At 36.8% G+C, this 24,617-nt stretch overlaps 1 protein-coding gene across 6 annotated transcripts in view; it reads right to left on the reverse strand.

The window, feature by feature from the left end:
• TTK (TTK protein kinase) overlaps positions 1-24,617 on the reverse strand; it is a 91,666-nt gene that overhangs the window by 31,282 nt on the left and 35,767 nt on the right. For 3 of the 6 annotated variants that reach the window (XM_027603324.2, XM_027603325.2, XM_027603320.2), the window contains exons 1-11: positions 24,069-24,171; positions 22,791-22,931; positions 13,725-13,944; positions 13,249-13,355; positions 10,280-10,423; positions 9,469-9,574; positions 9,239-9,311; positions 9,053-9,144; positions 7,522-7,609; positions 6,433-6,553; positions 2,105-2,253 (exon numbers count right to left, since the gene is read on the reverse strand). In XM_027603324.2, coding sequence (XP_027459125.1) covers positions 2,105-2,253; positions 6,433-6,553; positions 7,522-7,609; positions 9,053-9,144; positions 9,239-9,311; positions 9,469-9,574; positions 10,280-10,423; positions 13,249-13,355; positions 13,725-13,944; positions 22,791-22,929 — 1,239 coding nt within the window. In that variant the 5' untranslated portion in view covers positions 22,930-22,931; positions 24,069-24,171. Of the gene's footprint in view, positions 1-2,104; positions 2,254-6,432; positions 6,554-7,521; positions 7,610-9,052; positions 9,145-9,238; positions 9,312-9,468; positions 9,575-10,279; positions 10,424-13,248; positions 13,356-13,724; positions 13,945-22,790; positions 22,932-23,916; positions 24,047-24,068; positions 24,491-24,617 lie in introns of those variants that run through there. The other 3 variants (XM_027603321.2, XM_027603322.2, XM_027603323.2) reach the window with 3 other exon arrangements.

The following is a 24,617-nucleotide window of genomic DNA, read 5'->3' on the forward strand; positions in this document are numbered from 1 at the left end:
AAAAAGCAAAAATAAGTAAGTGGGACAATATCGAACTAATAAGCTACTGCACAGCAATGGAAATCATTGACAAAATGAAAGACAACCCTCTGAATGGGAGAAAGTATATGCAAATCATATACCTGATAAGGGGTTAATATCCACGATATATAATGAACCCCTATAACTCAATAGCAAAAGAGCAAACAATCCAACCAGAAAAAGGGCCAAAGATGTAAATAAACCTATTTTCCAAAGACATGTAGATGGCCATTGGTACATAAAAAGATGTTCAACACTACTAATCATCAGGGAAATACAAATCAGAACCACCTCACTCCTGTTACAATGACTTATCAAAAAGACAAGAAATAACAAGCGTTGGCAAGGATGTGGAGAAAAGAGAATTCTTGTGCACTCTTGGTGGGAATGCAAATCAGTGCAGCCACAGATTGAAAACAGTATGGGGGTTCCTCAAAAAATTAACAATAGAACTATCATATGATCCAGCAATTCCAGTTCTAGGTATTTATTCAAAGAAAATGAGAACACTAACTTGAAAAGATACATGCATCCCTATGTTCACTGCAGCATTATTTACTATAGCCATGATATGGGAACAACCTAAGTGTCAATTCAGTGGATGAATGAATTGATAAAGAAAATGTCAAGCGCACACACACACACACACACACACACACACACACACACACACACACAGATTAGCTATAAAAGAAAATGAAATTTTGCCATTTGTGACAACATGGATGGACACTGATGGCATTATGTTAAGTGAAATAAGCCAGACAGAGATGGACAAATACTGCATAGTATCATTTATATGTGAAATCTAAAACAACCTCATAGATTTGAAGAGTAAATTAATGGTTACCAGAGGTGGGGGTGGGTTGGCAGACGAAATGAGTGAAGGGGGTCAAAAGATAAAAGGTATTTCTAACTACAAAATAAACAAGTTATGAAGATATAAAGTATAGCATGGTGACTATAGTTATTAATACTATATGCATACTTGAAAATTGCTAGGAGAGTAAATCTTGTAAGTTCTCACAAGAAAAAAAAAATTTGTGTAGCTGTATGGCCACAGATATTAATTGAGCTTGTGGTGATCACTTCGTAATATAAATATTCAATCATTAGGTTGTATACCTAAAACAAATGTTATATGTCAATTATACCTCAATGAGAGAAAACATAAAAATACTTATTTTTCTTAAAAGTATATCTATAGTCACGTGATGGGTTTATTATTGTTATTTTTAATAAGTTAATAGATATTTTTTAAATGTCTCAGTTCTATTTTCTAATATAGTAAATACAGATAAATATAACCTATATAAATAAAAGCTCTTTAGGGGCCTTGATAATTAAGAGTATAAGAAGGACCCCAAGACCAAAATATGTGCAAACCACTGAGTTAGAATATAACTGAAAAGAAATAGTGAGGAAAGTAAAGCCATGGACTATATAGGTATGGCTCTCTAGTAGCCTACCAGATCATTCCTTCTAAAATGACCTCTGGCCCCTGGGAATGATCATTCAACCTGTTATAAATTCATATACATTGTCTAGTCTATATTATCCTATTTTATCCATGGGGATGTCAATAGGAAATTGTCAAATGCTTTGGTACAGCATTGCACTAGTTCAGGAATCAGCATATTGTGTTCTGTAAAGGTTTAAGAAAGTAATCATTTGAGGCTTTTTAAGACAGATGGCTTCTATTTCAACTATTCAATTCTGCTTTTACAGTTCAAAAGCAGCCATAGACAGTAATGAATGGGCATGGCTGTGTTCCAATAAAATATTTTTTACAGACAGGCTGGGAACTAGATTTGACCCATAGGCTGTAGTTTGCTGACCCCTTGCACCAGTTTACCAGAAATCTAGAAACACCACTGAAAATAAAAGACTTCAGCTTAACATACACTTATACTGAATCTGTGACTATTAGTAATCATTGTTTTGTGAATAATAATAAAAAAAAACTTTAAACTATTCCACTAACTATGGTACATAAGGATTAAATTAAAGAAGAAAACATTTAACATGATAATCCACATTACAAACAATGGCAATGCTACACTTGAGAGGAAAAGAAACTTACCTCTGTATCAACTTTCCGGGCTATCTCTGGAATCTGCCACTGATTTGAAGATGCAGCAGGATTCTGGTTTACACATTCTGGCTTTCTCATAGACTGCCACTGTTTCTGGTCACTCTCTGGAACCTTTGGTTCTTGATGTTCCTTAGTTTCTGAAATTGCATTTGTGGTTATTAACAATAAAAGGAAAGAATATTTGATAATAACAAGATTAAATCTGAACTACCGAACATATTACAAACTGTATTAGCACTTTGCTCTTAAAAAACAGGACAAAACAAAGTGAAAAAAGGAAACTAAAAACTTTAAGCCGGGGCTGACAATTTGCTTTGAAATGCATTTTTTTTTAAAGATTTTATTTATTTATTTGAGAGAGAGAATGAGAGATAGAGGGCACGAGAGGGAAGAGGGTCAGAGGGAGAAGCAGACTCCCCGCAGAGCAGGGAGCTCGACATGGGATTCGATCCCGGGACTCCAGGATCATGACCTGAGCCGAAGGCAATCGCTTAACCAACTGAGCCACCCAGGCGCCCGACAACTGCTTTTAGCAAATCCATTTTACTGAGGCGCCACACAGCCATCTTCCTAAATTGCTACCTAGAGCTTTATCAGAAGCCATTCTGAATTTAAATACTTCTGGTCTTCACCAGAAAACACCAAACAAATAAGTAAAAATTTAAAAATACATACACCTCATAAGGTCTTGCTAATAAAGAGAAGCTAATCCACTACTTTTCATAGACCTCTAGTTTTTTAACAAAAATTTTACCTTAAACTAGGCTGTACTTATTTTCTTAATGGTCTCTTAACAAAAGAGCCTCAACAATACATTTACTATCCTATGATTATCAATATTCATTCCTACCATGCTAACAAATGCAAAAATCCTAAACAAATATTTGCAACTGAGATACAAAAGGGATAATGAATTATGACCAAGTTGTTTATTCCTAAATACAAAGTTTGCTTAACATTTAAAATCAATTTAATTTGCCATAACAGAACAGAGAAGAAAAATATATGATCAACTCAAATGCAGAAAAAGCATGTGATAAAATTCAACACTCAGTCACACACACAAAAAACTAACAGTACTCTAAGTATAAAGCAAAATTCATTGTTTTGATATTTGATAAACAGTAGCCACAAAAAGCTACAGCAATTATCATAAAAGGGTAAAATATTGAAAGCTTCCCTCTACAATAGGGAATGAGTTAAGATCGCCACCTATCATCCTTTCTATTCATCATTATGGTGTTAAGTGCAATACAGCAAAAAAAAAAAAAAAAAAAAAGGTTAAAAGAATTAGAAGAAAAAGATTTTATATTATTTTCAAACAGCATGAAAGAATCCATAGAAAAATATTAGAATTATTCTGTAAATTTAGCAAACATCACTCTATTTAAGATCAATAACTAAAACCAGTTATATTTTTATATACCAACAAGATAAAAAAAAATTTAAAAATAAAGATCCTATTCATCACAGCATCAAAAATATGTCAGATATCTAGGAATAACTCTAGCAAAAGATAAGAAAAGTCTCAACACAGAAAATGATTCTCAATAACATTTTAAATACTACTTAAATGAATGAATGGATATTCCAGGTTAGTGGAGGAGAAAACTTATCTGTTAAGATGTCAACCCGTCCCGTTACGATCTCAGTCAAAATCCCATTTTTTACAAAATAGATTCTAACATTTATACAGAAACCCAAAAGGCCTAAATAGCTGATATAGCCTCAAAGATGAATGAAGCTGGAAGATTTTAAAACTGACAGATATACTTATGGCAGTAATTAAGAACCGTGGCACAAAGACAGATAAAAAGAACTATGAAACAAAGAAGAATCCAAAACCAGACATCACACACAGGATCACCTAATTTATAATTTTCTGAGGGAAAAGAGGGTCTTTTCAATAAATGATGCTGGACCGACTGGATATCTACATGGGGAAAAAAAACAACAGACTCTTGATACTTCATCTTACATATACATAAATATTAAATTCAGATAGAATATAAATCTAAATGTGAAAGGCAAAATGATAAATCATTTAAAATATATGGAAATATCATTACGATCTTAGAGTAGGAAGAGATTTGTTTAAAGACAGGAAACACTCACCACATAGGAAAAGACTGATAAATTAAAATGCACAATAAGAATTCTTTTCCTAAAAAGTCTTCACTACATAATGGGGAAAGTTACTTTAACACATCTATCCAACAAAGGATATGTATCTAGATGATATAAATATCTCCTAGGAATCAATGAGAAAAAAAAGAAAACCCCAATAGAAAAATTGGTCAGAGATTCAAACAAGAACTTCACAAGAGGATATCCAAATGGCCAATAAACACAGAAAAAGATGTTCAACATCATAAGCTATCAGAGAAGCACAAATTAAAACCACAATGAGCTATCACTTAGCAGCAACCAAATGTCTAAAATTAAAAACCAACAAAAAAACAATTGGGACTAATAAGGAGCGAGAGCAAACTACTGCTGGTCAAAAGTACAACCATTCTAGAAAACTGTTTGGCACTATCCGCCGCAGTTGAACATATGTACATCCTGTGATCCTACAACCCCACTCTTTGAATACACTCAGAAGAAATGTGTATGACTGAAATGCTATTTCTTTTTTTTTTTTTTTAAGATTTTATTTATTTGAGAGAGAGCGAGCACAAGCAGGGGGAGCGGCAGGCAGAGGGAGAAGCAGGCTCCCCGCTGAGCAAGGAGCTGACATGCGACTTGATCCCAGGACCCCGGGATCATGACCTAAGCCAAAGGCAAACACTTAACCGACTGAGACAGCCAGGTGCCCCTGAAATGCTATTTCACTGGGCTATATATATACTCTTACGATCTGGGCAGTTTTGTGACTGGTAGTTTTACTATATAATGAAGTATTACTGGCACTGTGTAGGTAGGTACTCAACAAGCTTTTATTGAAAAACATTAAATTAGGTGTCAGATTAGTACTATTAACAAGCACATTTGGTAAAAATGATTTTTCAATGCCAGTTTATAACAGATGCCATGAAAATTTCCTCTAAATACTAGAAATAGATATCTATTCTGAGTCAAAATAATGGCAAAAGAAGACTATTCTAGGACAATTAACAGTCCCGGTTTGTTAGGGACTGAGGGTTAAGATGATTTATGGAACTTCCAGGGCTAACACCAGGAAAGTTTCAGTTTGGAAACCAGAGTCTTGGCAAGCCTAGTTTTTCCCAGTTTTCCTCCTCAGTCCAATTAACAAAAAAAATACAGTAATCTGTCAACCTTTGGGCAAGAATCATCCAGTTCTTGATCTTGCTCAAAAATCGTTATTGGTACTCTGGTGTCTACAAAAAAATTTTAAACCTGGTGTTTAGTCTACCTAGTCTTATCTCCCACTTTTACATGACCTGTTAATAGTTTTTCATGTAACTAGACTGTCTTTGGTTCCAAAATGTTTTATTCTTTTGCTTTTGCTATTCCCTCCATCTGAAATACTCTATCACTGCTATTTCTTCCTATTTAAACCCAAACACTTCTTCATGTTCCTTTTCCTCCACAAAACATTTTCTTATTTATCCTAAACCAATTGGTTCTTCAGGTTTCTCCCTCCTCTGAATTCTCATAGCATTTTATTTATGTGGTTTTCATAACACTCTCTAAAATCTATACAGCATTATATTTATCAGTCTCTCCCCCATGCTGGATGGCAATCTCCTTTGGGCCCTGTCTCATTCATTTATATGCCCTTAGAAAATTTATCATGGTACTCATATGGTGGAAAATCAAATGTTTGATAAAAGAGAAAAGAGAGAACTTTCCTATAGGCAGTACAGCTTCTGTGTTTTTTCCAGAAAGTATTTGGTCAAGCCAACTGAGAAACCTAACTCAGTCCCATTGTACTTTCCCTCCACTCTTCTTTCTAGGCACCTTTTAGGCAAATAAACTTCTGTTGCTAGAGAATTCAATATTTTTTCATACATTCTATTTAATTCAACTGGCACACAAGATAAAGGGATATAGATACAGTCTTACATTGTAATTCTTAGATGGCTAGTCAACTTTCACAAGCAACAAAGTGGTGTTCTTTCTTAAGATTTTATTTATTTATTTATCTGAGAGAGAGAGAGAGAGAGAGAGAGCATGCACAAGCAGGGGGAGGGAGAAGCAGGCTCCCTGCAGAGCAGGGAGCCCATGCAGGACTCAATCCCAGGACTCTGGGATCATGACCTGAGCCGAAGGCAGGCGCTTAACCAACTGAGCCACCCAGGTGTCCCTAAAGTGGTATTCTTAATTAAGAAAGCTTATTTTGTTTCTCTTACCTTCTAATTTTGTTAGAAGACCTGGTTCCGTTTTATTCTTCAGGGTTAGTGAATCAGTAATAAGTTCAGAACTCTTCTCATCTGACATCAGAGGTTCCTTGGAATGGATATTTTGAATAGACTACATAAAAAGAACAAGATATCAAAAAAATAAAGTCTCATAAACAACAACAGCACTAATGTGTCTTAGTGTTCGAAATACTGAGTCTCATTTATGTGAAAAGATTGCTAACTAAATTATCTACTATCATCAGATGTAGACTCACAAACTGAGAACAGATTAATTTCTTGAATTACTGACTAGAGCATCGGGAATGTCCATAACCATATATTTGGGCAATGTGCTTTCAATGGACATAATCAACTGCTAAAATATATTCAATTTGAAATTTTGAATCCAACATAAGACATGTCTCATTATTTTGTTACTGTGATTGTATTTTATCCCAAAAATAACATTAATGAAAATTAAGATTTGTTTAAGTCTGAAACAGTAATTATTCTAAATCCAAAAAGTAAACTTTTGATATAATTATGCTCTATACTCTAAGATAGCTGTGATTAGTTAAAATAAGCATAGACCATGGAAGAGAGGAATCACAAAAAATACAAATTGAAAAGATCCACATTGTGAGGTCAGTGGTTGAACTCAAGTACAATAAGAATAGTATAACCCCTAAAAATCAGTGCATCAGAGACTAATAAAATTTTATCTTTTGAATTTACAAAGACACATCACATTTACCCTCATTGCTGTATAAGATACCTTGTCAGATCCTATGATTAAACACACCAAGAAACAAAAGTTGGGGGGAATGGCTCCCTAACCTATTCCCAAATCCAGGCCAACTAATCTGCTTAAACATATGCATAATAATTGTTACTTCAAAGTTATCCCAAGAGATCATCGATCATTTTGCTACCACCTCAATTTTGGAGGAACAGTTTAGGACTTCTGTATCACTTTCCATTAGTAGTCCTATATCTCTCAGGACTGCAGGAACACCATTGGAACCCTTCCCCAGAAAAAACTTCATGGATCCTGGATCAGGAATCCTTGCTCCATTAAAGATTTAAAAATTAAAATACCTTTAAATGTCTCAATTCACTGGACTCATTTCCAGTTGATTTAGATGCAGGCACAATCATATCTCGGCGTTCTGATCCAGAGGTCTGTCTATTACCCACAAAACAAAATAGTTTTAATGCTTAACTTGAAATTAATCTTTTCAGTGTGTTTTTTTTTTCCATTTTAAAGTTGACTTTTTAGCAATATGTACACTTAATTAGAAAGATCTCTTGAAAAAAAATTTTTTTTAAAAAAATTGCATGATTATAGTACAAATATAACTAAATTAGGAGCTGGGCAATGACAAAAGGAATAGAGGTAAGTAGTACTTCATTATGTATTAAGTAAGAGTTGCAGCTAAGTATGACTGTAGTAAAGGAGAATGGGACAGCAGTATGTAGGTGAAACTACACTTCAGATTGTAAACAGCTTAAGAACTAGAGTATAAGCCTTCCCATGGGCCTCCACACTGGTTAGCATATAGTCTAACATAACAAGCACCGAGAAAATGGCTGGTTTGTTTTTGTTCTTATTTTTTTATAGTGGGAGAAAGTCTCCTTTATTCTTCAGCTAGGTATTTGAAATGGAGAAGACAAAAGTCATCTCATAAGAAAATGCTCTCTTAATATCTATCTTTAGTCAAGCCCTAAGCATGACAGGATTTTAATTAAAGAGGATGTCAATTGGGGCGCCTGGGTGGCTCAGTTGGTTAAAGAGGATGTCAACTAAGAACAAGCAGTTGTACTTCTGAAGTTTATTTGCAAAATGATTCTCTGGAATCCAAGGAGCCTTTTCTAATAGAAATAAGAAATCAAGAATGATTAGAGTTAAGAACAGACCAGAAAAATTTCCTTAGCTAAGCTGCCATACTAGATTCCCACTTCTTTTAAGGGGATAAACACTCAACTTGAAGGAAGAAGAACACATTGGATGTGATGAACAATATTTTATCTCTAAGTGCCCTTCTCCAGCTCTTGATACCCTGGGCTCTGAAGCAAATGAGTGAATTCATCCTCTTTCCCATTGATAGCAGCTCTTTTCCTTGAACCTGCTAGCAAAGAAATTGTTCCTGCCCCTGCTATGAAGACATTCATACACATGAAGAAGAGATTATTACCAGAGAGGCTATCCATAAGCAAGAAATGTCCAAATAGGAGTTTTTACCCCAGAAACATCTGCATAAACTTTTAAGCTTAATATTGACCTAATATTTTTTCTGCTGTGTTTCCTAATTTGTTAATCATTCAATTTCTTTTTTTAAGATTTTATTTTTAAGTAATCTCTACACCCAACATGGGGCTCATACTCACAACCCTAAAATCAAGAGTCACATGCTCCACCGACTGAGCCAGCCAGGCACTCCCATTCCTTTAATTTTTAATGAGTGAAAAAGTAAAGTCATTCCTCTCTTCCTAATAGCATTTAGACTCGGTAACCTTTAATACTAAATAAAAATTTAATGATAATTACTATTAGGCAATAAAAGACTTTGTGACCACTCTGTCATCAATCTTTAAGTACTGAAAACAAAAAATTAAAATTCAAACATACCTTTTTGTAAAACTTGGTACAACTGAACCATCTGTCTTCCCATAATCCGGGCTACTTAGAAGATTAACTGGGACTCTTCCAAATGGGCATGACTAAAAATGTTTTGAAAGATTAAGTAACCAACTAGGAAATAAACATATACCTCACTGCTATCACTTTAATCAAGGTAGATTAAAAATAACTTACTCGTTTAGCTTTGTTCGTTTGTTTCAAGGGATTTCGATGACCTATCTCTGCATCTTGAGGGGGCATGTTCTCTCTATAAAGAAAAGACCCCAATTTTTAAAAGAATAATATTAACATATGTATTTCTATTAATTGCTAATGTTATTACCATAACATTAAAATACACATGCAGGTTTATAAATAATGTAAATATATGATGAACATTTAAAAAACAGATTTAGTTTCCTTACCCATACAAAAACCTGGCTTTCGTAGTTTGTCCTCTGGAATCACAACTGATGTTCCTATTCTGTAAGTGTCCAAGTGAACTGGGGAATGATTCTTGAACAGTCAATACTGTAGATGTTGTAAAAATTTTTAAATTGTAGTCAAACTCATAAAGATATAAGGAATACACAAAAAAAGTAATCTCACAAATAAGAATATTTAAAAAGATAATTTATGGTAAACATTTGTCCTCAAATAAGATATACAGACATGAAGGTGTTATGAAGATAATCTTCTAACTATACTTTGCAACTGACTCATGACATACCTATTTCCCCAGAATAAAGGCACAGTCCCTATTTCTAAAAATAAATTCATTCTCTTGCTTAGACTGAATTGTTTTTAATGTGTTACTAATGAGTTTAATTAGGGGGGAAAAAATTCCAAAAGGGTTAATAAATATTTTGTTACTTCTAAAAGTCCTACCTCCTTTACATCTAAAATTTAATCTTAGATTTTGATCATTCTACAAAGATGGTATTTTTCTTTAAAATATTATCCTGGGGACACCTGGGTGGCTCAGTTGGTGAATCGTCTGCCTTCAGCTCAGGTCATGATCCTGGGGTTCTGGGATGGGGCCCTGCATTAGGCTCCCTGCTCCCCAGGGAATCTGCTTCTCCCTCTCCCTCTGCTCCCCCCTTCCCTCCACACCTCACTTGTGCACATGCTTTCTCTCAAATAAATAAAATCTTTAAATAAATAAAATACTACCCTGTATTCTTTTTTACAGACAATCTACCACAGGAAAGTAGTAGCACACATTAATACATTTACCTAATAAACTCTTCTTTTCCTCCTCTGAAAGCAGCTGCTTCTTTTGAAGGTTTAAATTCCGAATGGCAATTTCCAGCATTTCCAATGGTACTGCTCCACATTCTACAGCTTTATGAAGAAGTTGTTTACTTTTTTTGAAATTACCTAACAAAGTAAAAAATAAATGTCATTTTAATGCAGTAATCTTCATTCCCCAGATACTTATTCATCAGGACCTAGGGAAAAATTTTTTTTAATTTTTTATTGTTATGTTAATCACCATACATTACATCATTAGTTCTTGATGTAGTGTTCCATGATTCATTGTTTGTGCATAACACCCAGTGCTCCACGCAGAATGTGCCCTCTTTAATACCCATCACCAGGCTAACCCATCCCCCCACCCCCCTCCCCCTAGGGAAAAATTTAAAAGACTTAGGCAAAAATATTTATTCCAAGATTCATGTACCTTATTTCATAAGCAAATAAAAGCAATTTCTCTTTTGGTAATAATTCCTGTCAAATAGTTTACCTATGTAATATGTAATTAACATAATTATGCATTAGCTTTATCACCATTGTCCATTTTCAAAAATAAAAGAAATATAACAAAGCAGTATAAAGTGGGGGTAGCAAAAACCAAATAAAACAGAAACTTAAGGAACTCAGTAAAAGGGAAAACTAAGCCCTAGATGTTATTATAGTCCCAAGAACACCAACCTATTACAATGCAGTATAATAATTATCATTCATGACGACATTTAGTTATTAAGGTCAACATCTTTTGCTAAAGGGAATCCTCTATCAAAAGGACTCATATTTTAAAAAGTAATAACAAAGATTAGTCTTTAGCTACCAGACTTAGATATACTATCCCAAAAATGCAAAATACTTGAGACTACAAAAATTATCTGACTACAAACAAATCATCACATTTCCTTTCAACTGCAAACTTAATATATTTTGTCTAGAATTTGATTTCTAAATATCAAATGTATACATCATGGATCGTATGGAATGTGTTATCAGCATTTATGGGAGCCACTCAGCGATGCTACACACTTGGCACTTCAGATTTAAAAATGATTAAGAGATGGTCTCTAGTTTCTGACAGTTTACAAATTTAAGAATATAAATATATCTGATAGTGGCTAAGTAAACATTTATTCAGAGTACTGGTATTTCAGGATTTGAGCATTTTAGGGCAGCAAAGGAAGAAAGGCAGGCTTAGATAAGAACTAGTATTAGGGAGCTTAATAAGGTCATAGATCCCCTTGAGAGTCTGATAAAAACTATGCAATGTCTTCCAACACTACAAAAATATACATACACACCAAACTGCACATAGGATTTCAGAGATGTGTTTATTTCCTGAGAGCCTATTCATAACTTTGTTTAAAATAATCACAATTTTGACCTTGAGGCCAATACTACATTGCAGTGATAAAGTTTATTTCTTTTTTACAGATAACAAAATTTGAGATTTTTTTTTTTTAAAGATTTTATTTATTAATTTGACAGAGAGAGACACAGCGAGAGAGGGAACACAAGCAGGGGGAGTGGGACAAGGAGAAGCAGACTTCCCGCTGAGCAGGGAGCCTGATGTGGGGCTCGATCCCAGGACTCTGGGATCATGACCTGAGCCGAAGGCAGATGCTTAATGACTGAGCCACCCAGGCACCCCGAAAATTTGAGATTTTCAATATTTATATGTTCTAAAGATACAAAAATTTATGTTACTGTTGATAGGCCATAATACTTCAACAAATGTTTTAAGTAAAATGAAGAAAGAGAGGGTATTAAAGGTCTGGCCAAACTTACTCTAATAAACAAGGAGTAATCAATTTTCCTAGGCAAAAAAGGAACGATTTTTTTTTTTAAAGTCACCTGACAGTACACAGGATAGATTAGAGATGATTCAGATAACTAGAACACAGAAATATTATAAATAAGTAAAAGTGGGGCGCCTGGGTGGCTCAGTCGTTAAGCGTCTGCCTTCAGCTCAGGTCATGGTCCTAGGGTCTTGGGATCGAGCCCCACATCGGGCTCCCTGCTCAGCGGGAAGCCTGCTTCTCCCTCTCCCACTCCCCCTGCTTGTGTTCCCTTTCTCGCTGTCTCTCTATCTGTCAAATAAATAAAAATCAAATGTTTTAAAAAAATATAAATAAATAAATAAGTAAGTAAGTAAGTAAGTAAAAGTTCAGGGTTTTCAAACCATTTCCTGAGTTTTTACAATGCTTTTCTCCAACCTCAATCCTGGGAAATACACTCCAATGACTGAGCCCTGCTTATGGGCATGATGATGGGGATTCTGGCTGAGCCAAACCAATTAGTGATATGTGTATCACTGGTAGTAAATGGGATCAGGGTTGGCGCAGAGGGAAAATTAGGAATGTGGCTAGAGGGCAGACTGAGCATGGATCCCAAAGTCCCAGAAAATGAGAAAAAGACTAAAGAATAGGTAGGCTAAAAATGTCTGAGAGTTTGCCATGGTTCTATCCAAAAGTCCAAAAAGTCCAGACTAAGCAAGAATCAAATGAACAAGAAATAAAAGCTTCTACAGCAGTTTTCTTTTTAATTAAAAAGCGGAAGTACCAATTAATGCTATATTTTGATATCTATTTTATAGTATGAAACCACAGCATAAGGAAAATTTATCTAAGTGCTAACTTATTTGATATCCTTCTATTGCTCAAATATGCAGTAAAAAAGCCACTTTCCTTTAGACATTTCCTGAATCTAATTAATAGCACAAATACGATGTTCATGCTTATTTCCCTGGATTATGCCTTACAAGTAGAAAAGCTAGTATAACAAATATTCTCTGCATTTACACTCTGGTGGCATTCTCTTCCCATATTCTCATCTGATCAACTTCCATGCCTTTCGCCTCAAATTTCTACTTCATATGTATGATTTAACATTACAGTCTGAGTAACAGCAGGAAGTTATCTATTACTTAAAATTTGAACTTGACACTTTCAAATTACCTTGCGATAGTTCAAACTGTGCAAAAGATACATGCACAAAAGCAAATTTCTTGCAGTTCGCTCTGGCCATCTGAAAGTAGTCACGGGCATCGTCCGGCTCCTGAATACTGTAATAAAGATTATAGAGTCACATTTTAAGAAAAAGGACATAGCTACTTAAGTTTGATAACTCCTCATTCAATTTTCCATTTCCAATTTTCCAAGGGACATGGCATGTTGTTTTTCTCTGTGTGTAAAATTAAATACTAATCAGTTAGTTTTTAAAATCTTTTTAGGCAGAGTCCAGAATATGTAACTTTTGTGGAAATATGTACATAGCAAACAGAGTTTACAATACTCACTTATTAATTATAAACAAAAAGATTTGGTTAAAAAATATTAATTTTCTTATAATTAATCCTGACATGTTTCTTTTATAATGTAGTTATGTGCTATGTAATGTAGTTAGTTAATGTAGTTAAAAAGTGAATACTTACGCTTTTAATTCAGCAAATCTCACTTGAATTTGAGCAAAACTCTCATTTTGGCCATATTTATCTGGAGGAAGGACTTCAATTGCTTGACTGTAACGACCAATCAATTTATTTAAAAGAGCATCATTTAGGGGGACACTGTTTTTCTCTAGTTTGAGCAACAAATTCAACCAGTCCTCTGGGTTGTTTGCCATCATAATTTGGTTAACAGTTCCCGAGTTATCTGAATAAGAGAAACAAAATATACCAAAACAAATGCCAAATTAAACTTTCCTTTCAAATTAGTTAATAATTTATACTCTCAGTATAAATGTACATAAGGTCCTTAAAACACTGTAAAACTTTAACAATTCCTATAAATATGAGCAACTTATTTACTGCATGTATGCCTTTATAAGAGTTTATTTTATTCCTAAAGTTACATATTTTGAAGGAAAGAAACTTTGGAAATAAGCTTTTTTATAAGTAGCTTTTAAAAGGCCATATGTAGTCTAAGAAAATTTTATGCTCTAGCAACATAATTCTATTTCAGCCCCCTAACTATCCAAAGAAAACCTAAGCCTCTCCCACAACCACCTGTAACACCTTTGTTAGAAAATTCTTCATCAGTGACTTATTCATTAAAAATTTTAAAACTTATTGCCCCATTCCTAACATAACCTTCTTTACAACCTCACCCATCCAACATTATCTCCATATATCTCAAACTTACTTTTAATCCAATTAAACAAAAACAATTTATAAAAGATAAGTAACTGGTATGGTTATTTTCTTCTCCCTGCAAGTTACCCACATTTCTCCATAATTTTCATGTTGTAATTTATTTTTTTTTTACTTTCTTTACTGTCAATTGTTTTAAAAGGACAAATTGAATTAATGTCAGTCTCCTGTTTGGGATATTTTAGTCATTACTAAACATTATTAAATTCAGATTTCCCAAAGAAACTATCATTCCTTCTATCAGTTTCAGTTGCCTTCAATAGGGCAAAATCTTTGCTTTAATAAACAAAATTACTGTTTCTGCTTTTTACTAAAACATAACATATTCATTACTCTGCTTTTTTATTTTAAATTTAATCTGGCCTGATATTATTTCATTTTCCATTTTTTTTACCTCCCTTCCATTGAGCTCCTAACAAATTTGTCTGCAAAAGGTCTAAAAACCACTGTGTTGGAACCAGAAAAGATGCCAAATAGCCAAAGGAATATTGAAAAAGAAAACCAAAGCTGGTGGCATCACAATTCCGGACTTCAAGCTCTATTACAAAACTGTAATCATCAAGACAGTATGGTACTGGCACAAAAACTGACACATAGATCAATGGAACAGAATAGAGAACCCAGAAATGGACCTTCAACTCTATGGTCAACTAATCTTCAACAAAGCAGGAACGAATATCCAGTGGAAAAAAGACAGTCTCTTCAACAAATGGTGTTGGGGAAAATTGGACAGCCACATGCAGAAGAATGAAACTGGACCATTTCCTTACACCACACACAAAAATAGACTCAAAGTGGATGAAAGACCTAAATGTAAGATATGAATCCATCAAAATCCAAGAGAACACAAGCAGCAACCTTTATGATCTCGGCCACAGCAACTTCTTACTAGAAGGCAAGGGAAACAAAGGCAAAAATGAACTATTGGGACTTCATCAAGATAAAAAGTTTGCACTGCAAAGGAAACAGTCAGCAAAACTAAAAGACAACTGACAGAATGAGCATAGATATTTGCAAATATCAGATAAATGGCTAGTATCCAGTATCTATAAAGAACTTATCCAACTCAACACCTAAAGAATAAGCCAATCAAGGAATGGGCGGAAGACATGAACAGACATTTCTCCAAAGAAGACACCCAAATGGCCAACAGACACATGAAAAAATGCTCCACATCACTGGACATCAGGGAAATACAAATCAAAACCTCAATGAGATACCACCTCACACCAGTCAGAATGGCTAAAATTAACAAGTCAGGAAATGACACATGTTGGCGAGGATGCAGAGAAAGGGGAACCCTCTTACACTGTCGGTGGGAATGCAAGCTGGTGCAGCCACTCTGGGAAACAGTATGGAGGTTCCTCAAAACGTTGAAAATAGAGCTACCCTACAACCCAGCAATTGCACTACTGGGTATTTACCCCAAAGATACAAATGTAGTGATCTGAAGGGGCACCTGCACCCCAATGTTTATAGCAGCAATGTCCACAATAGCCTAACTATGTAAAGAGCCCAGATGTCCATCAACAGATGAATGGATAAAGATGTGGTATATATATATACATATACACACAATGGAATACTACTCAGCCATCAAAAAAAATGAAATCTTGCCATTTGCAATGACCTGATGGAACTAGAGGGTATTATGCTAAGCAAAATAAGTCAGTCAGAGAAAGACAATTATCACACAATCTCACTCATAGGTGGAATTTAAGAAAAAAAACGGGATCATAGGGGAAGAGAGGAAAAAATAAAAGATGACTCAGAGAGGGAGACAAACCAAAAGAGACTCTTAATCATAGGAAAGAAACTGAGGGTTGCTGGAGAAGAGGGTGGGGAGATGCGTAACTGGGTGATGGACATTAAGGAGGGTGCGTGAAGTACTGAGCACTGGGTGTTACAGAAGACTGATGCATCACTGACCTCTACCTCTGAAACTAATACATTATATGTTAATTAATTGAATTTAAATAAAATTTACAAAACAAAAACACTGTGTTTGCAAATGAATTCCTCAGGTCTCTGAGTACTCCATTCTCCCTCTACTCAGAACTTAATTTGTGCCAGAGAACCCCTCTCAAAATCAATAAAAATAGGTCAACACCCCGACATCTAATAGTAAAACTTACGAGTCTCAGAGACAAAGAGAAAATCCTGAAAGCAGCTCGGGAGAAGAGATATGTAACCTACAATGGTAGAAACATTAGATTGGCAACAGACCTATCCACAGAGACCTGGCAGGCCAGAAAGGACTGGCAAGATATCTTCAGAGCACTAAACGAGAAAAATATGCAGCCAAGAATACTATATCCAGCTAGGCTATCATTGAAAATAGAAGGAGAGATCAAAAGCTTCCAGAACAAACAAAAACTAAAAGAATTTGCAAACACGAAACCAGCCCTCCAAGAAATATTGAGAGGGGTCCTCTAAGCAAAGAGAGAACCTAAAAGCAGCAAAGAGCAGAAACGAACACAGACAACAGACAGTTAACAGTCACCTTACAGGTAATACAATGGCAGTAAATTCATACCTTTCAATAGTTACCCTGAATGTAAATGGGCTAAATGCCCCAATCAAAAGACACAGGCTATCAGATTGGATTAAAAAACAAGACCCATCAATATGCTGTCTGCAAGAGACTCATTTTACACCCAAAGACACCCCCAGATTGAAAGTGAGGGGGTGGAAAACCATTTACCATGCTAATGGACACCAAAAGAAAGCTGGGGTGGCAATCCTTATATCAGACAAACTAGATTTTAAAACAAAGACTGTAATAAGAGATGAGGAAGGACACTATATCCTACTTAAAGGGTCTATCCAACAAGAAGATCTAACAATTGTAAATATCTATGCCCCGAACATGGGAGCGGCCAATTATATAAGCCAATTAATAACAAAAGCAAAGAAACACATTGACAACAATACAATAATAGTGGGGGATTTTAACACCCCCCTGACTGAAATGGACAGATCATCTAAGCAAAAGATCAACAAGGAAATAAAGATGTTAAATGACACACTGGACCAAATGGACTTCACAGACATATTCAGAACATTCCATCCCAAAGCAACGGAATACACATTCTTCTCTAGTGCCCATGGAACATTCTCCAGAATTGATCACATCCTAGGTCACAAATCAGGTCTCAATCGGTACCAAAAGATTGGGATCATTCCCTGCATATTTTCAGACCACAATGCTTTGAAACTAGAACTCAACCACAAGAGGAAAGTCGGAAAGAACTCAAATACATGGAGGCTAAAGAGCATCCTACTAAAGAATGAATGGGTCAACCAAGAAATTAAAGAAGAATTAAAAAAATTCATGGAAACCAATGAAAATGAAAACACAACTGTTCAAAATCTTTGGGATACAGCAAAGGCAGTCCTGAGAGGAAAGTATATAGCAATACAAGCCTTTCTCAAGAAACAAGAAAGGTCTCAAATACACAACCTAACCCTACATCTAAAGGAGCTGGAGAAAGAACAGCAAAGAAAGCCTAAACCCAGCAGGAGAAGAGAAATCATAAAGATCAGAGCAGAAATCAATGAACTAGAAACCAAAAGAACAGTAGAACAGATCAACGAAACTAGGAGCTGGTTCTTTGAAAGAATTAACAAGATTGATAAACCCCTGGCCAGACTGATCAAAAAGAAAAGAGAAATGACCCAAATCAACAAAATCATGAATGAAAGAGGAGAGATCACAAGCAACACCAAAGAAATACAAACAATTATAAGAACATATTATGAGCAACTCTATGCCAGCAAATTAGATAACCTGGAAGAAATGGGTGCATTCCTAGAGATGTATCAACTACCAAAATTGAACCAGGAAGAAATAGAAAACCTGAACAGACCTATAACCACTACGGAAATTGAAACAGTCATCAAAAATCTCCCAAGAAACAAAAGCCCAGGGCCAGATGGCTTCCCAGGGGAATTCTATCAGACATTTCAAGAAGAATTAATACCTATTCTCCTGAAACTGTTCCAAAAAATAGAAATGGAAGGGAAACTTCCAAACTCATTTTATGAGGCCAGCATTACCTTGATCCCAAAACCAGACAAAGACCCCATCAAAAAAGAGAATTACAGACCAATATCCTTGATGAACATGGATGCAAAAATTCTCACCAAAATACTAGCCAATAGGATCCAACAGTACATTAAAAGGATTATTCACCACGACCAAGTGGGATTTATTCCTGGGCTGCAAGGCTGGTTCAACATCCGCAAATCAATCAACGTGATACAATACATTAACAAAAGAAAGAACAAGAATCATATGATCCTCTCAATAGATGCAGAAAAAGCATTTGACAAAGTACAACATCCTTTCTTGATCAAAACTCTTCAGAGTATAGGGATAGAGGGTACATACCTCAATATCATAAAAGCCATCTACGAAAAACCTACAGCGAATATCATTCTCAATGGGGAAAGGCTGAGAGCTTTTCCCCTAAGGTCAGGAACGCGGCAGGGATGTCCACTCTCACCACTGCTATTCAACATAGTATTAGAAGTCCTAGCCACAGCAATCAGACAACAAAAAGAAATCAAAGGCATCCAAATCGGCAAAGAGGAAGTCAAACTCTCACTCTTTGCAGATGATATGATACTGTATGTGGAAAACCCAAAAGACTCCACCCCAAAACTGCTAGAACTCATACAGGAATTCAGTAAAGTAGCAGGATATAAAATCAATGCACAGAAATCAGTGGCATTCCTATACACCAACAACAAGACAGAAGAGAGACAAATCAAGGAGTCTATCCCATTTACAATTGCACCCAAAACCATTAGATACCTAGGAATAAATCTAACCAAAGAGGCAAAGGATCTGTACTCAGAAAACTATAAAATACTCAGGAAAGAAATTGAAGAAGACACAAAGAAATGGAAAAACGTTCCATGCTCATGGATTGGGAGAATCAACATTGTGAAGATGTCAATGCTACCTAGAGCAATCTACACATTCAATGCAATCCCCATCAAAATACCATCCACTTTTTTCAAAGAAATGGAACAAATAATCCTAAAATTTGTATGGAACCAGAAGAGACCCAGAATAGCCAGAGGAATACTGAAAAAGAAAAGCAAAGCTGGTGGCATCACAATTCCGGACTTCCAGCTCTATTACAAAGCTGTCATCATCAAGACAGTATGGTACTGGCACAAAAACAGACACATAGATCAATGGAACAGAATTGAGAGCCCAGAAATGGACCCTCAACTCTATGGTCAACTTATTTTTGACAAAGCAGGAAAGAATGTCCAATGGCAAAAAGACAGTCTCTTCAACAAATGGTGTTGGGAAAATTGGACAGCCACATGCAGAAGAATGAAACTGGACCATTTCCTTACACCACACACAAAAATAGACTCCAAATGGTTGAAAGACTTAAACGTGAGACAGGAGTCCATCCAAATCCTAAAGGAGAACACAGGTAGCAACCTTTTCGACCTTAGCCGCAGCAACTTCTTCCTAGAAACATCGCCAAAGGCACGGGAAGCCAGGGCAAAAATGAACTATTGGGATTTCATCAAGATAAAAAGCTTCTGCACAGCAAAAGAAACAGTCCACAAAACCAAAAGACAACCGACAGAATGGGAGAAAATATTTGCAAATGACGTATCAGATAAAGGGCTAGTATCCAAAATCTATAAAGAACTTATCAAACTCAACACTCAAAGAACAAATAATCCAATCAAGAAATGGGCAGAAGACATGAACAGACATTTCTCCAAAGAAGACATCCAAATGGCCAACAGGCACATGAAAAAGTGCTCAACATCGCTTGGCATCAGGGAAATCCAAATCAAAACCTCAATGAGATACCACCTCACACCCGTCAGAATGGCTAAAATTAACAAGTCAGGGAACGACAGATGTTGGCGGGGATGTGGAGAAAGGGGAACCCTCCTACACTGTTGGTGGGAATGCAAGCTGGTGCAACCCCTCTGGAAAACAGTATGGAGGTTCCTCAAACAGTTGAAATTAGAGCTACCGTTCGATCCAGCAATTGCACTACTGGGTATTTACCACAAAGATACAAATGTAGGGACCCGAAGGGGTACATGTACCCCAATGTTTATAGCAGCAATGTCCACCATAGCCAAACTGTGGAAAGAGCCAAGATGCCCATCGACAGATGAATGGATAAAGAAGATGTGGTATATATACACAATGGAATATTATGCAGCCATCAAAAGGAATGAGATCTTGCCATTTGCAACGACGTGGATGGAACTGGAGGGTGTTATGCTGAGTGAAATAAGTCAATCAGAGAAAGACACGTATCACATGACCTCACTGATATGAGGAATTCTTAATCTCAGGAAAGAAACTGAGTGTTACTGGAGTGGTTGGGGGGTGGGAGGGATGGGGTGGCTGGGTGATGGACATTGGGGAGGGTATGTGCTACGGTGAGCGCTGTGAATTGTGCAAGACTGTTGAATCACAGATCTGTACTTCTGAAACAAATAATGCAACATATTTTAAGAAAAAAGAAAAAGAAGAAGAGAACAGGAGAGGAAGAAAAGGGGAGTATGTCAGAGGGGGAGACGAACCATGAGAGATGATGGACTCTGAAAAACAAACTGAGGGTTCTAGAGGGGAGGGGGGTAGGGGGATGGGTTAGCCTGGTGATGGGTATTGAGGAGGGCACGTTCTGCATGGAGCACTGGGTGTTATGAACAAACAATGAATCATGGAACACTGCACCAAAAACTAATGATGTAATATATGGTGATTAACATAACAATAAAAAATTAAAAAAAAAAAAAAAAAAAAAGAACTTAATTTGTGCCTTATTGTGTCAGTATTTATTTGATGCTAAACATTTCACAGTGCAGTGTAGTGATTACATAGATTTTTGTCACCTAGAAACCATGGTTTTAATCTTTGGATTTCCCTCAATATTTATGATAATGTCTTATATCCCAGTTATCAATATATATCAAGTATCCACAGTTTTGAGTGAGGTAAGAATTTTATTTTAAGACTTTATTTATTTATTTGAAAGAGAGTGCAAGAGACAGCACAAGCAGGGGGGTGGGGCGGCAGAGGGAGAAGCAGGATCCTGAACAAGCAGGGAGCCCAGTACAGGACTTGATCCTAGGACTCTGGGATCATGACCTGAGCCCAAGGCAGACACTAAACTGACTGAGCCACCCAGGTGCCCCGACCTAAGAATTTTAAATAAGGATTCATCTTGGTGTGCAAGGTTTAACATTATTTAAGTACACATAATAAAGTATGGTAATATTCTACTAAGATTTTGCTTAACACCAAAATGATCATTTTCTAGGTTGTTTCAATTGAATATGATCTACCATCATGACTAGATTTCAGGTTCTTCCACTTAATCCCTCATCCATTTAAAGGCCAGTATAGACATAACAAATTTATCCAAAGGTCACTTTTCAAACAACCTCAATAATCTGAAATAGAGAGCGAATTAGGCTTCTGAGCTAACTGTTCATAAAGCTAGGGTATTAAACTTTGGGCACTTTTACTGATTCATCACCCAATAAAAATGTAAGTATCCACTACATGCCAGGCACCATTCTAAGCCCTGCAGATATAACAAAACAGATAAAAATCATGCCTTTATGGAGTTCATGTTCTAGTGGAGGAGACAGACAACAAACAAATTTATGAGTAAATTAGATATAAGGTGATTAATGCTATGGAGAAAAATAATACAGGGAAAGGATACACATGCCCAAACCAGTAGGTTGCTATTTCAAATAAGTGAGTTAGGAAAGGCCTCACTGAGAGGACCTGTGAACAGACCTGGAAAAGCTAAGAGTTCGCAGATTATCTCGGGAGTGGTGTTCAAGGCAGAGAGCAAGAACAAAGGGATTGGGATATAAGCTGGTCTAGCATATAGGAGAGATAGGGAAGCCACTGTCGCTGGAACAGAGTAATAAGCAAGGGAGAAGAGAATTAAAGGGGGAGTAATAGGAAGATTCTCCCCTATCAAAAATTGAGTGTTTGACTTTAAGTTTATACCATAATTTCATTAAGATTCACATTTTTCTCAGTTTGCAGCAAAAAAAGAATGGAAAAAAAATGGCATATCTACTGATGGCAGGCGTATAAACAGAATTAACAGCTGACAGTAATGGAAGAGTTAAGAGCATGCTGTAGTAAGTTTCTGTTTTTAAGAAAGCAGAAAATTGTGGAACATTTCCACACAGAAGGGTTAAAATATAAAGTGTTTGTAGACTAATTGGCAAGCAACAATTACTGAGAAAATTACATTTATGAAATACAAGTAGTTAACACTTCATTCCTTTACCTTAGCGGGCACTCAAAGAAAAGGAACTCACCTGTAGTATCAGCAGAGACTTTATTCAAGCTTAGCTCATCAGTAAGGTCTTCATTTTTAAATTTATTTTTAATATCTCTCACTTTGTTCATTATAGAATCAATTGTCAATTCTCTGCCACTTAAGTCCTCAGCCTCCATTTCTAAGGCAAAAAAAAAAAAATTGAACTGTCATCATTCCTTTTTACTAGCATTAAAGAAAAAATGTCTCAGCTAGCCTTTTAGAACCCAGAGGGTAGTTATACGAACACATCTAAACACAGATATTATCAGAGTAGTATTTGTGAAACTATGCGCATAAAAACAACAGCATATCCTTGTAATTTGTACAGCAAGGTTTCCAATAGACCAGATACACCTTTTCTTCCCAGCAGAACTTCAGTGAAGCCATTGCACAACACAGAAATTGCTGCCCCTCCTTGCTTTCAAACTTTCCATTTTTCTTCCACACTTTCCTTTCACTCTTTTTCCAGAATTATTTCCTCTGGGCCATCTGCAAATTCAGTCATTTTTTAAAATGTGAGGGAATGTTTGCTTGGATTCTTGTAGTGACATACAGACATAAAGAATATTTTTGATAATGAAAACCATTCCTTTATTCACCTGCTGTATGCGAGTAAGCCTGCACACTGCAAGTGCGTTCAAAGCAGAATATATACACATTATTGCCTTTTATTGATAAGGGGGTATCAGAAGGCTTGTTCTTATGCCTATCTGGCAGAATTATGATTTGCTATCTTAATCATTCTAAAACCAAAAATCTACTGCATTCTTATAGCACCAGCACTTGCTCATCTGCACGGTGGTGATGTTGCAAAGTGTCTGCAGTCGTTCTTCCTGTCAATCTCAGGTTTGTGATTCTCAGACATTAACCCAGTAGGCCAGAGTACCTGATATTAATGCCGCCCCTGACCTCGAGTTTGACAATGAAAAGGGGCGATAAAGTGGGCAGCTAGATACTACTATTTGAAGTCAGGTTCAAAAGGTAACTGTCAGAACGGGGTCACTGTCTCCTCTCCCTGTTATAAAACACCAGACAAGAGGGCGTGTCTTTTGGGAGACGATTTCATGTCCCCAAAACTCTCCCCAGGTGCCCGCCAGGCCCTCTTCAGCGAGGTACACACCCACCTCTTGTTTCCTGGGTCCTCAACAAAATCTGCCTCACCACCCGCTGGATCGGCGGAAGCAGCGAGACCTCCTCTCCCCCTTCAGTTCGTTTAGCCGCGCCCCACGTCTTCTACCAGGCTCTGAGTCCTCCCCGCCTCGCCCTAACCACTCACCGACCCTCGCGGCTAAGGAGCCCACACACCGGCCGCCGCCGTTCCTCCGTGTGCCCGCGAGGGAGAACTCACCACCAGAAAGCGGAGTAAGGAAGAAAAGATGGAATCCAGACCCCTCTCCTCAAACACGTTTGAATTTCCCCGCCGCTATCGTCGCGACTGCCTATTGGTCAGTTCTAGTCACGTGGAAGCGTCTGCCGTAATTGGCTTGTGTGCGTTGGCACCGCCCGGCTCCCTGCGATCCGCCAGTTCCGCCTTAGGAGGTTCCTGCGCTCCGACTCCACCCGGTCAGCGCCGGCGGCACCTAGGTGCTCGTATTTGGTGGGCGTTCCCGGACTGTCAATAGGCCAATATTCCTGCACGTTCTCGTTTAACCAGGCCAAATTTTTGCCGGGGAGGGAGTCACCCCTGGGCGGAGCTACCTGGTGAGAGGAAAATAGTGATGGGGTCCGTTGCCCCGAGCATCAGGACCTAAAAGATGGCCTGTGAGTCGGCCCTTGCCGCCGCACTGCCTCCGGATTCCGTCTTTCGCCCTCCCCACTGCCCGGC

Source organism: Zalophus californianus, chromosome 7 (genome assembly GCF_009762305.2).
Source record: "Zalophus californianus isolate mZalCal1 chromosome 7, mZalCal1.pri.v2, whole genome shotgun sequence".
Classification (NCBI taxonomy): domain Eukaryota; kingdom Metazoa; phylum Chordata; class Mammalia; order Carnivora; family Otariidae; genus Zalophus; species Zalophus californianus.